At 39.8% G+C, this 13,218-nt stretch overlaps 1 protein-coding gene across 5 annotated transcripts in view; it reads right to left on the minus strand.

The window, feature by feature from the left end:
• csde1 (cold shock domain containing E1, RNA-binding) overlaps window positions 1–13,218 on the minus strand; it is a 100,060-nt gene that overhangs the window by 59,205 nt on the left and 27,637 nt on the right. For 4 of the 5 annotated variants that reach the window (XM_060845592.1, XM_060845596.1, XM_060845594.1 and 1 more), the window contains one exon: window positions 11,831–11,929. The exons of the other annotated variant lie outside the window; for it this stretch is intronic. In XM_060845592.1, the coding sequence (XP_060701575.1) occupies window positions 11,831–11,929 (99 nt within the window). The remainder of the gene's footprint in view (window positions 1–11,830; window positions 11,930–13,218) is intronic. 5 annotated transcript variants of the gene reach the window in all.

The following is a 13,218-nucleotide window of genomic DNA, read 5'->3' on the forward strand; positions in this document are numbered from 1 at the left end:
TGGCCCCAACGTGCTCCCCGATTGAAACCTCACTCATCTATCCTTTAGTGCCCAAGTGGAGATCAGGTTTACACTTTCTCTAGTAGATATATCCACATACTGAATCAGAACATTTTTTTGCACACACTTAAATTGCTCTCTATTTAAACTCTTAACTCTGGCAGTCCCAGTCCACATTTGGAAAGTTAAAATTCCCTAACATAACTACCCTATTATTCTTACAGATAACAAAATCTCCTCACAAATCTGTTTCTCAATTTTCTGCTGACTACGGGGGTGTCCGTAGTACAATCTCAATAAGTGATTATCCCCTTATTTCTCAGTTCCACCCAAATGACTTTCTTGGACATATTTCCAGGAATATCCTCCCGACATACAGCTGTAATGTTATCCCTTATCAAAACACCCTCTTGCCCTCCCTTTTCTATCCTTACACCAGCATTTGTTGCCTGGAACATTAAGTTGCCCGTACTGTCCATTGCTGAGCCGTGTCTAATTACCAATGACGCCCCACTCCCACATTCCTAACCATGCCCTGAATTTATCTGCCTTCCTGGTGAAGCCTCTTGCATTGGAACAAATGCAGTTTAATTTATTAGTCCTACCTAGTTCTCTGCTTTATTCCTGCCTGCCCTGGTCATTTGACTTGCTCCTTTTCCCCATTTGTGCTCGTCTCAGATAGAGAAAAAAAAAAGATTAATCTCCCTAGGACCCACCCCCACCCATCTTAAGATTTTAAATCGTCTCAGCAGCTCTAGCAAATCTCCCTGCCAGATTATCTGTCCACCTCCAACTCCAGTGCAATCCATCCTTGTACAGGTCACTTCAAACCAACAGATCCCAATGATCCAAAAAGGTGAACCCTCCTCTCTCGCACCAGCTCCTCAGCCACGCATTCATCTACTCCATTCTCCTATTCCTAACCTCATTAGCTTGTGGCACTGGGAGCAATCCAGATATCACTACCCTCGAGAAGCTCCTTTTTAAATTCCTGCAAAACTTCCTATATTCTACATTCAGAATTTCATCCTTTTTCCTTCCTACATCACGAGCTCTAAATGTGTACAAAAACTCCTGCTGGTCCCATTCCCTTTTGAGAATGGTCTACACATTCTTATATTCTTGATACTGGCACCAGGGAGGTAACAAAACATTGACTGGTAACCGTCAGCTGCAGAAACAGTTGTGCCTCTGACTACACAGTCTCCTATCACAATCGATTGCTTTGAATCCGATGTACCCCTTGTTCCATTAGAGCCAGTCTCAGTACCAGGAGCTTAGCTGTTCATGCTCCATTCCCCTAAGAGTTCATCACCCCCTATATTTTCCAAAACAGCATACTTGTTTGAAATGGGAATAGCCACAGGAGACATTGCACTACCTGCCTCCCTCTCCTGGAGGTAACCCATCTATCAAACCATATCTGCATTTTCCCCCCCTTCCATCACAGCCCCAGCTCCTGTAAATTCCTCACTGCTTCTAATTGACCCTCCAACCAGTCCCTGCAATATGATAGGGATTCACAACCAAATACTTGCTGTTGACATCATCAGTAACAAGGAAACACTCCCTAATCTTCCACACCAGACAGGAAGAGCACACCACTGTTGTAGGCCATCTTTGCACTTAAATCTGCAGAACCAGCAAATAGCAGCCTTCCTGCCCAAAAACCTGCTGCAGTCTAAGAACCTATGATTTATAGTTTCAAATTTCCATCAAGAGACAGACCTCAATAAAACAGAACTAATAAGAACCCACTTTACTCAATTTAAATAAAGATTACACTTGAACCATGAACTTACCTGCTCCTGTGCTGTGAGCGCTATCACAGGTTCTGCAAGGTCAGCTGCAGTTTTCACTACCTGTTCATTTTTCATAGATACACAAATGTCGAGAAATACCTCAAGCATCAAAAGGCAGTAGCTGTGCAGAGTCACTGCTGTGTCAGACAGCAGTGTAGGCTTCTTTCACTGTCTCTGACCATGTGGTCTCTGCCTTCGTGTCTCTTCCTCCTTTCTAAAAGGGCCATTGTTTTGGCTCCCCCTCTTCCCCCAAATTCCCAAACAATGCAACAGCTTATCAAACAGTAATTACTGCTCCCGGAATTCTAGGAAATCAGCTCCAACACCTAAATTACCTCAAAGTAGTGCTTACAGTCACAAATTTTTCCCCATCCTCCATCTTGGATTACCCAAAATCCTTTCCTTTGATTCTCTTTTAGTTCTGAGAATCAAAGGATATCAGGAGGAAGTAGGAACAGAGAACTGAGCTAGATGATCAGCCATGACCACAGTGGACAGCAGCGCAGGCCCAGAGGTCCTACTCCTGTATTTCTATTTAAATTCCACAATTGAACAACTGTATTTAATGAGTTAAGGATTATAAAACAAATTTCTCACTATTTGTTCCAGACCCTTCCCTCACAGAAGGCCCAACAAAATAATGCCAAGTGTTCCTTAAATGCTGTCACAAAGTACAAGCTGCCAAACCCTCTTGGAACTAAAATTTTGAAAATGTCAAGACAAATGGGATAGCAAACTATACAACTTTTGGCATTTACTAAACAAAATTAAATCATTCCACCAAGAGGAGGAAGACATTTTAACTAATGCTATCCATTTTTAAAACACAAAAAAAGCACATCTTAATTTCACCACCAGGATATGAACATAATAGGAGCAGGAGTAGGCCATCTGGCCCTTTGGGCCTACTCCACTATTCAACATGATCATGGCTGATGGTTTCGTGGACTCAGTTCCACTTACCCGCCCTCCCAACATATCCCTTAACTCCTTTAGTGTTCCAAAAATGAACCTTCTGAGCTTTAAAAACATTTACAGAAGTAGCACCAACTATTTGACTGGCAGGAAATTCCACAGATTTACAATCCTCTGGGTGAACGAGTTCCTTCTCAATTCAGTCCTAAATATGCTCCCCCAATTTTGAAGCTATGCCCTCTTGTCCTCATTTCAGCCACCAATGGAAACGTCCTCTCCACGTCAATCTTATCCATTCATTTCATAATTCTGTTTATCTAACATTCCTCCCCCATCCATCCCTCCAAATTCTAAATTCCAATTAATAATTCTTGCCTAAGTGCCTCCTTGTAAACCAACCCCATCAACTCCAGAATCAACCTAGCGAACTTCCTCTAAACCCCCTCCAGTGCCAGTACATCCTCAAGCAAGGGGACCAAAACTACATGCAGTACTCCAGGTGTGGCCTCACCAGCACCTTGAACAGCTGCAACATAACCTCCCTACTTTTAATCTCAATCCTTTTAACAATGAAGGTCAAAATTCCATTTGCCTAATTACTTGTAGTACCTGTAAGCCTTCTGTGATTCATGCACAAGGACAACTCCTGAGGGTAACAGTTAAAAAGGACTATTATTTGAATGGTAAAAAGTTGCAGCATCTGCACAGCTACTGCCTTTTGCTGCTTGAGTTCAAGTATTTCTGTACAGTGTGCTTCTAAGAAAAATGAACAAAATGAAAAATCGCAGCTGACCTTTTGAGGAACCCAGTGTGGTAGAGCTCACAACACAGGAGCAGATAAGTGCATGGTTCAAAATGTAATCTTGCTTTATTTTAAATCTACAATAGTGAGTAAAGTAGGCACCTATTGGTTCTGTTTTATTGAGGTCTGTCTCAATAAAAATTTGAAAATATATATCATTGGTACTAGGTTAGCCTGGAGCAGTTTTTTTAAAGGCAGTAAGGCTACTATTTTCTGGGTCTGCAGATTAAGGTGCAAAGATGGCCTTCAATACTCAAAATGAATAATATGATTCTGCTTGTCTTCATTAGACAAGTCTGATACCAGACTCAAATCTGGCTTGAGATAACAACATTTGAAGTGGTCTTTCAAACCTAAGGTTTGACTTTACTAAGGATTCTGGGTAATCCAACAGGGTGGACAGGGAAAGTGTTGTGGCTGTAAGAGCTCCTTTTTGGAGGTAATTTGGGTGTTGGAGCAGATTTCCTTCAATTCCAGCAGTAATTACTGTTTGATAAGCTGTTGCATTATTTTGGAATTTGGCAGGGTGGCTGGGAGTGGGGGGTCAAAACAATGGCCCTTTAGAAAGGAGGAAGAGAGACAAAGGCAGACACCACATGGTCAAAGACAGTGAAAGAAACCTTCACTACTGTCTGACAGCAGTGAAACGGCACAGCTGACTTTTGCTGCTCGAGTTCAAAGTATTTCTGCACATCGGAGTGCATCTAAGGAAAAAAATGAACAAAGTGAAACTCGCAGCACCTTGTCAAAAGACCTTTTGGAAATCTAGGTACACCACATCTACATTGCCCCCATTGTCGACCTCGTTCATAATGATTTCACAGAATTCCAAAAGATATGTTAAGCATAACCTGCCCTTCATGAACCCATACTACATCTGCCCAACAGGACAATTTCTATCTAGATGCCTTGTTATTTCTTCCTTGATAACATACTCCAGCACCTTCCCCACTAGAGGTTAAGCTAACCGGTCTATAATTCCCCATCTTTTGTCTACCTCCCTTTTGTCTAAACAGTGGCATCACATTTGCTGTTTTCCCACTCTGTTGGATCTGCCCCAGAGTACGACAAATTTTGGAAAATTACCACCAGTGCTCTCACTATTTCTTGCACCATTTTAGTCCCCTGGGAGGCATTCCATCATGGCTAGGAGACTTGTCTATCCTTCGCTCTCCCAACACTACCACTTCTATAAGTGATCGTTTTCAGGTCTTCACTTACCTTTGTCTCTGTCAATTACTGGCACATTATTAATGTCCTTCACTGAGTACCAACAATACCTACTTGATGCCTTGGCCATTTCATATCCTATAATTAAATGCCCCTTCTCATCAGGTTTAGTTTAGCCACTTTTTCATTTTTATATACATTTATAGAAATTTCTGCCGTCTTCATGTTGTGCTAGCTTTTTTCTCATGTTTTATCCTATTTTCCTTTCAGCGGCTCTGTTGACCTTTAAGGTTTTTCCAATTTTCCAGTTTCCTGCTGTGCTTGGACATTTTGTATGGAGACTTATAGACAATATAAAACAAAAACTGGAGTACTCAGTCAAAAAGTGACAAACTATACTTTCTAATCCTAAATGGTGACGACAATGACAGTGAAGCTCCACTGCATGCAGGGAACAGTGCAGTTGTTTCTGTAGACTAGACCGTCCAAATCCAATAGTGGTATAGTAGGGACCAGGAACATCCCCACAGGAGACACGTTAAGGCTGTTAAAACTAAATCCAAATTAATGTAATTCATCCACAGGATCAGTATAAATAAAACCCAGACTTGGGAGTGAGACAGGAATATGAAGGAAGGATCAGTGCCCTTAAAACAGTTTCATGTATAAACTAGAGTAAATTTCTGTACCATACATTTGTCAAAGTTTCCCTCCCTCAGTTTCCTGGAGCTACACTAACTGAAAATAACCTACTGGAAAAAACAATGCTCTTTCACTGCAATCAACTGCATTGTACCAGAATAACTCAAGCATTTGCCACTGCAAGGAAACATGTAGAACAGAATTTAATGTTCGGAGACATGCTTGGAGGCAGGGAAGATGCAGGATGGGTACCCTAATCCTCTTCCCCAATTAAGCCCAGGGCAGGAGGATTATGGACATCAAGTCCAAAATCAAGAACATTGCAGTTAAAATTGTGACTACTGCCTACAGTTGAAAAAACAATTTACACCAGATCTTGCCATCAAGGGATGATTTACTTGACATTGTCGAGTGGCACATGATTATGGAAGCAGCGGCAGGGGGTTGAGTCTTGCGTGCATGCACGTGATGTCAAATCCTCTGAAAAGGAGAACTGTTCCCTTGCTCAAGAGCTTCCCTTGACACACTTCGCAAGCAATGAGTGTTAAGTGATCCTCCAAAACTTGGACTTGCTTAATAAATTTAGATTGTTCACGGAAGTTGGTGTATTGCAGTTGCATCTCGTGTGTAAGAAACTCAAGAAGAAGAACCTGATATCAGAAGAGTCTTAAAATGTTCAAAACACAGGGCCAACAAGATGTATCCAGCCAGGCAACCATCACCTGTTGCCAAGATTAAATTTGTCCCCAGTTCCTTCTCTAACCCTTTGTCACAGCAAGAGCTGAATATATCGGAATAAAAGAATCAAGAGCACCATACCAGCATATCCTGGAGCATTCTATATTTTTAAGACAGTGAAAGTCACCTGGGCAAAAAAGGGTTGGAGGAGGAAAGGTGAAATTTTAAACAAGTATCAGCCATGTCTATGACCTTATGTAATAAAGAAGCAGGCTCAAGGAGCTAAATGACCTACTTCTCCTATTTCATAAGCATGCAATATATGGTGTCACTACATTGCTTCACATAAGTGTTGCAACTTCATGGAAAGATGGATCCTAATCAGATTATTGGTGAAGCAGCAGGAAGAGAATAACATCCCTAAAAACTAATGCATTTATTGCTTATATTACTGAAGGTTCCAAGTGAAAATATGCTGATGTTATTCTAAAGCTAACAGTAAACCTACCTTTCAAGGAACTTCTACAAAAACTTGGAGTTGAAAAACTAAAGCCAGCTACTATTTTTAGTGTCATAGACAATCTGACAATGGATCAGGACAATGGCATGCTTTCTTTTGCCATCTCATGGATGTGGATGCCATTGGCATAGTCAGTACTCACTTGGCACCCCTAATTCACATGGTAAAACATGTGTAAGCTCTGAAACCAACAAGGGATCAGGGTTTTTTAGACCGAGTTACGTGAAATGTGCAAGGATTAAATGATCACAGTAAAAGAATCCTCCAAGAGTAATCTTAACATGCAGAACTTCACAATCAGGTTGAGGGCAACAAACGAAACCAGTGTCTTAAGCTTGAATAATGGTAATTTTGTAAATATGAAAATTAGGTAAGAACACGACAGTAAGCAGAGCAATAATTGCAGATATTTAAAAAGGAGATATTTCCAAGCTCAAAAAATTCCACCGAGGTTAAAACAGGAGAATACATCATCTCTGACTATTAAATGATTAATAGCCAAGTGAAATAACAAAGGGACACAGCAATACAAAGATCAACGATTGCTGTTTCACCTACCCAAAGCACGATTAAATTTAATGGGGAACATGAGATGGTATAAGAAATAGAAATCAAGAAAGGGAGGGAGGGAGTAGCTGTAATAAAATATTAGCCCCTTAGAGCAGGAGTTCTCAATGGGAAACAAGGAAATGGCATGGGGGGGGGGGGGGGGGGGGGGGGAGAAAGAGGAGACTGAACATCAACACAACTAAACCTTAGGTTCATGTACTTTAATCAGAGACATTTGCACAATGTGAGAAAACTACAGGTTGCTCACTTAGGAAAAGTATTCTTTACAAGAAGCAGAAGCAGAGTGTGTGCATGAACAAAGTCTGCATTCAGGTGCATCAAGTAATTAGGGAAACAAAAGTAATGCTGGCTTTTTAAAAATCGAAGTGGGATGGAGAATGGAAATAGGAAGCTTGTTCCAATCGTAAGGGACGTGAATTTTTTCTGCTCTTCATACCTGGAGCACTGCATAATTATATTCTAGGAAAGAGGGACTACACTCACATCAGAAGCAGTTCAGGCAAGATTGAGGAGGTTGATTCGCAAGAATCAAAGAGGCCCTTTTAGGACAGGAAGGTTGAACAGGTTGGGCCAGTGCCTGTTGAAAAATGAGAGGTGATCTTCTAGAAACAGATTCTGAAGCAGCAAGAGGACACTGCTCTCTTGTGGAGAAGTCAAGAATTAGCGAATGAGTTTCAACATGAAGGGTTCTCCAATTTGAAATGGAGCTGATGGATTCAGTGATGGAGGAACAGTGATTTATTTCCAATTGAGGGTGATACCCAAATTAGAGGTCTCTCTAATGACTGCTGAACTTGTCCTGAGTCAGAGGAGATCTCAGTTTGAAAGATGCTGTTGAAGGTGCTTAGCAAGTGGTTTTCAAGGATCTTGGAGTAAACAGCATAGCCACTGCATACTGGTGGTTGAATGAATGAATGCTTGCAAGGCAGTGGATGGTGTGCCAATGACATAGATTGCTTTATCCTAAATGGTGCAAGCTTCTGGTACTGCTAGCTGTACCCATTCACGCAAATGAGTATTCCATCACATTTATGCACTTGTGTATACCCACATCGCAAGGACCTCAGGATTTAGAGGCAGTAGCTCACCATTACCTGAAGGGCAATTTAGATGGGTAATGAATGCTAGCACTGACTGGATTCTTCCACATGCAGGAAAAACAACTTTGGGGAGTCAAAGTCAGTGCTTTTGCCACAGAATACTAGTGTCTGACCTGCTCTTGTAGCCAAACTTTTTTTTGCATGCCCAGTTCAGTTTAAGGGCCAAGCTAACCTCCAGGAGATTGACTTATTTATTTCCTTGCTGTCAATGACATACATGAGTAGTAGTTAAAGGCTTTCAATGGTAGTCCATTACTTTTACAGTTGTCACTCATCAGATGAAATGCTGACAAATTGCATTGTAATCTGAAGAGCTGTAAGTCTAACAGAACACAGCAATAACTGAACATCTCCAACTTTGAACTGGAGGTTGAAGTGAAGATGACTGAAGCAGCAGCTACAGTGGTCAGGTTTGACCACTTTGCCCTCACCAAGACATCTGGCCACCAAAAACCATAATCACTTCCTTTTAAAACTAGTTAAAATGCCAGCCAATAGTGTTTTCAGTTTTACTAAGGTTTCTCATTACTCCCTGTCAAATGATACCTTGATAACCAAGAGTAGCACTCTCCCATCATCTCTGGGAATTCAGATCGTGCACTCGTGTTTGGAGCCTGTCTGTAATAAGATCTACAGCCGAGAGGTCCTTCTGCTCAGATGAGTTGCAATCAGCTGGTTATTGATGATTATATGCTGCTCAATAGCACCATCAACAAAATCTTTTTATTTCTAAATAAGATGAGGCTAATGAAATGACTATCAGCTAGATACAGATTCAATTTTCCCAGGTCTTTTCAGAATAGGAAATGCCGGAGGTATTTCCCAGCATCAGATAAATACCAATGTTCTTCACTGAACTGGAACAACTTTGAAGCACAGCTTGCCTAGGGAGTAACTTCATCTCAGTAGAGTACTGCCAGGAGCATAGCCTTTGCTTTATCTAGTGTGCTCAGCAGTTTTGCGATGATGTCCATTGTATTGAAATGGCTGAAAATCTGTTTCTGATGGTGGGGACTTGAGGCAAACAAAGCATTTTTTTTTGGTCTTTCTGCCTGAAGCAAGCTACAAATGGTTGAATTTCCATTTTTGTACCTAAATTCTCAGCTTCAAACTGATAGAGGTATGCATTGAGCCTACTCATGAAAAGAAATGGTGTCACCATTCATGATTGGATGTGGAAGGACTGAAGAGCTTTGACCAGTTGATTGGAAAATGTCACATTCAGTTTCCATATTGACCAGGCTACTTTAAATGCATTTTATCAACTAAGAACAGCATCAAGATGACTACGGAACAGAGACAAAGACGACAAAAAGAAAAATCTAGTTTTAAACTCAGTTACCAACATGGGAATTAGTTAATGCTCTGCCACACAAGGTCACACATGGATATTATGGCAATCCTCAAAATGCTACTTCCATAATTTGCAGTCAGGGAATAAAGAGAGTATCCTACTCTGAAGCTAGCACAAAAGACAAAGTAGAGGTCATCTGTTCTAGAGGCTGTGCTCAAAAAAATCAAAATCATGTTTTGTCTTGCCCAAAAATACTCAAATTTGCCAGACTTGTCCTTAATGCAAACAAAAAATAAACACCTAGAAATTTTGTCAAATGCAAATTTACAGCCTTTGATGTTTTACCATGCAACTGGATTATCCCAAGAATTCACAAAGTCCTGCTTCAATTACATTCCTCAAAACAAAGCCGTCCTTTGCAAAAAGTTTTTATTTCTTTTAATCCTCTTGAGCAAATCATGAAGTGCAACAAAATTAAGTAACACCCAAGAAATTTGGGACTAAAGTTTAAAACTAGTATTTGGCAAAAAGTAGAAACATCACAAATGAAAATAAAATCTAAAAGCTTGAACACAAACTGAATGCAATGCTGGTGGGTTTGCTGACAGTAATATCAATGTGCGCCTTGGCAGGACACATTTGTAAAAGAAGTGATTTAATAAAAAAAAACCCCACTGGATGTCAGTCTTGGGATTGGCAAACATTTTCATGATATGTGGAGGATATGCATTAGAGAAATACCTATGTCAAAAATTTCAAGGTAGTCAAGTTATTGTGTTGGAAGATAAATACAACTGATGAGTATCCAATACTCCAATCACTATGCTATGGTATGGGCCTGGAAATTCAAGGGGGCCATATTAAATGATGATCAAAGTATTTTCCTAATGCAATTTCAGGTGAGGAGTTACACAGCCAATACAAAAATGTTCCAGAAGCTCTTTCCTGATTTAAACTAAATTACAACATGAAATGGCTTCATCACATGCCATGAAAAAAAATAAAAAAGGATGTGATGAGCATACGCAGAATTCAATTTCAGGTTATGCAATATGCATACAGCCAGATTAAACATTTAAACAATAGATTTTTTTAAAAATTCTGACACGTCACTGGACAAGAGATCAATCTAGACAATACAGAGATCTTCAGCAGACAACCTTTGAATTGATTATAACAGCAAGCCATCGTTAGATGAGTTTGCAATTACTTTGGCTGCTTGATAGCTAGATGTGTCAGAAGGATCAAAACAAGAAAAATGAATGTGTTCCAAGGAGCTGAAAGTTTATAGAAGCCAACTGGACAACTGAAAATCTTTCAAAGTACATCAATTTAAAATGGTTTCTCACTGAAGGCCTTCCAAATGAGAAGACAGCAAATTCTTCTAGTCTTGCTCTTGAAAAGTCAGACAGGAGTTAAGTGGAATTCTGCTAGGCCATTGAAGGTCCACTCTTTGAACCTTCACTACAGCTTAAGAAAAATTAAAGCTTTTGCTCTTGCCATGCCTCGTGTACTTTATAAGCAATAGCTTAAACGATAAAAACTGCCCAATAACTGAAGGCAGAAGACATCTCAGCATAAAAGAATGAAATACACCATTGCGATAATAGCACCTATCCTCCTTCATATAAACCACCCAAGTGCATCTTCAGTATCCAGGATTAGTCCTTTTGATCCTTTTGAAATACTTCACAAACAAATTTTTCCCAAGGGGGAAACCTTGGGCACACCTTGGAAGTTTGATGTCGATAAAGCTCCATCTATGGAGAAAGCTGCTCAAAATCAATGTAGGGATGGCTCTAAGAATCCAAACTTTTCAGGGGCTGAAATAAGCATTTATATTAAAACCTTGAATAGTGACAAATCTTCCAAATGATTTAGAAAGCATGCACAACACACACTGAAAGAATGTAACTTCAAACCACTTTTCAACTAGAATCTAACTGATAATTCAAAAGGCACATTTGAATATTTTCATGCTTTTTAAAAACAAACAAAAGTTTTGCTTTATTATGTACATCAATTTTTTAAAATTGTAGTTTCAAAAAATTTAGAAAAAACTAAACTGCTTAAGAGGTTATGCCACACTGGAGTATTTTCCAAACACTACCCAACTGACAAAAGAGCCCAAAACCACCACACAAAGGCTAAGAGTTAGAATGTCCAAAGTTACTGGGGTATGGAACTTCATTGGTACATGGAGGTTACCCACAATATAGGAGCCATCTAATTGAAAAAACAATCTGGCTGATGCATGCATGCCTAAACTCAAGTGCCTTTATGGGTGACCTACCTGAAGATCATTTATTACCTGGAAAGACAAAATCCAAATCTTACCCCATTGCGTTCATAGCACACACTGCCTGAAGTCTGACCAGGAGATGAAGGTTTCAGCCCAGATTTGTTCTCAAGGTTAAGGGGAGCAGCACAGACAACCTGGACATACCATGACATAACAAAGAATAATGTCAGGAGGGTATATGAAGGCTTTCCAGGGGTTGAAAATGCCACTGGTCAAGGCCCTAGGTCTCTATTTTCAGGTTTAGACCAGCAGAAAATATTCCTCCAATTTCTAATGAATTGGTTGAAAAACTGTGATGTTCTGTTAAAGTACTGGATTTCTGCCACTGAATATCTTATTCATACTGTAACATCCGATAGCAGTAATTCAGTACTGAAACAGTAATATCAGATCTGCAATGGCCTGACAACCGGAATATATTGGCATGCCCATTTCTAAACCACTACATTCAACTTTTCAACCCCTGATTTCCAGCTGATTTGTTGGTTTAAAAAGTCTTTCTTATTAAAAAAAACAGGTCAGTGGTTGCTAAGAAACTATTTAGTTGCTGACACCAATCAATAGCAAAAAATTTACTCTTCTATTAAAAAAGGTAGCTTACTCACCATGAAGGTATAGTTTCCTTCCTTCAATCATGAAAATAAGTTATCCTCCACATACCATGGGAAAAATAGTAATACAATGGAACAGTCATTACAGTCATCCGTTCCTTCAAAAGGGTTTCCAACAGGTTAAATAAGGTTCCCTTCCATATACTCATATTTGCAGAAAATCCCTTCTAATCAGAGTATGATCAGTGTTACCAAGTTCAAAACGTACTTGACAGAGCAGGTCAGACATGAACTCATTGAAACTAAAATCATGAAAGCTACACAGCTTTCTCCTTCGTGATACAAGATCCCAATTACTGAATACAATCTAAATTGGTATACAATGAAGAAATACGTAGTATTATTTCAAAAATGGAGGCTTTGAGAATATACCTTTTCATTATCTTCAATGATTTTACACCCCAATAGTAAGAGATCCAATCAATTTATGTTCTTTACAGGCTAGCCTGTCAAACTAACATCCCCATTAATGGCCAAATCACAGTATTTACAAAGTATGATGATTGTATCATTGCAGTCCATAATCATCTCCAAGGAGATTTTTTTGAAAATCAAGGCAGAGCCACCTGGAATTTAGATATCATTAGCAGGAATGAGTTAACAAGCACATCTGACCAGAAGGCGGCACAATTGACTCACCCTGTCGGCCGATACTCAGGCCACAAGAATGACATTAACTAAAATCACAAACTCATGTCTAAAACAATAAAACAGATCTAACAGTATACGAACAGCTTCTCTACCCTACCCCTACATAATTTTCGTCAAGTAAATTCCCTATCCAACCCCACTAATAGAGTCCAGAATGCAGA

Source organism: Hemiscyllium ocellatum, chromosome 26 (assembly GCF_020745735.1).
Source record: "Hemiscyllium ocellatum isolate sHemOce1 chromosome 26, sHemOce1.pat.X.cur, whole genome shotgun sequence".
Classification (NCBI taxonomy): Eukaryota; Metazoa; Chordata; class Chondrichthyes; order Orectolobiformes; family Hemiscylliidae; genus Hemiscyllium; species Hemiscyllium ocellatum.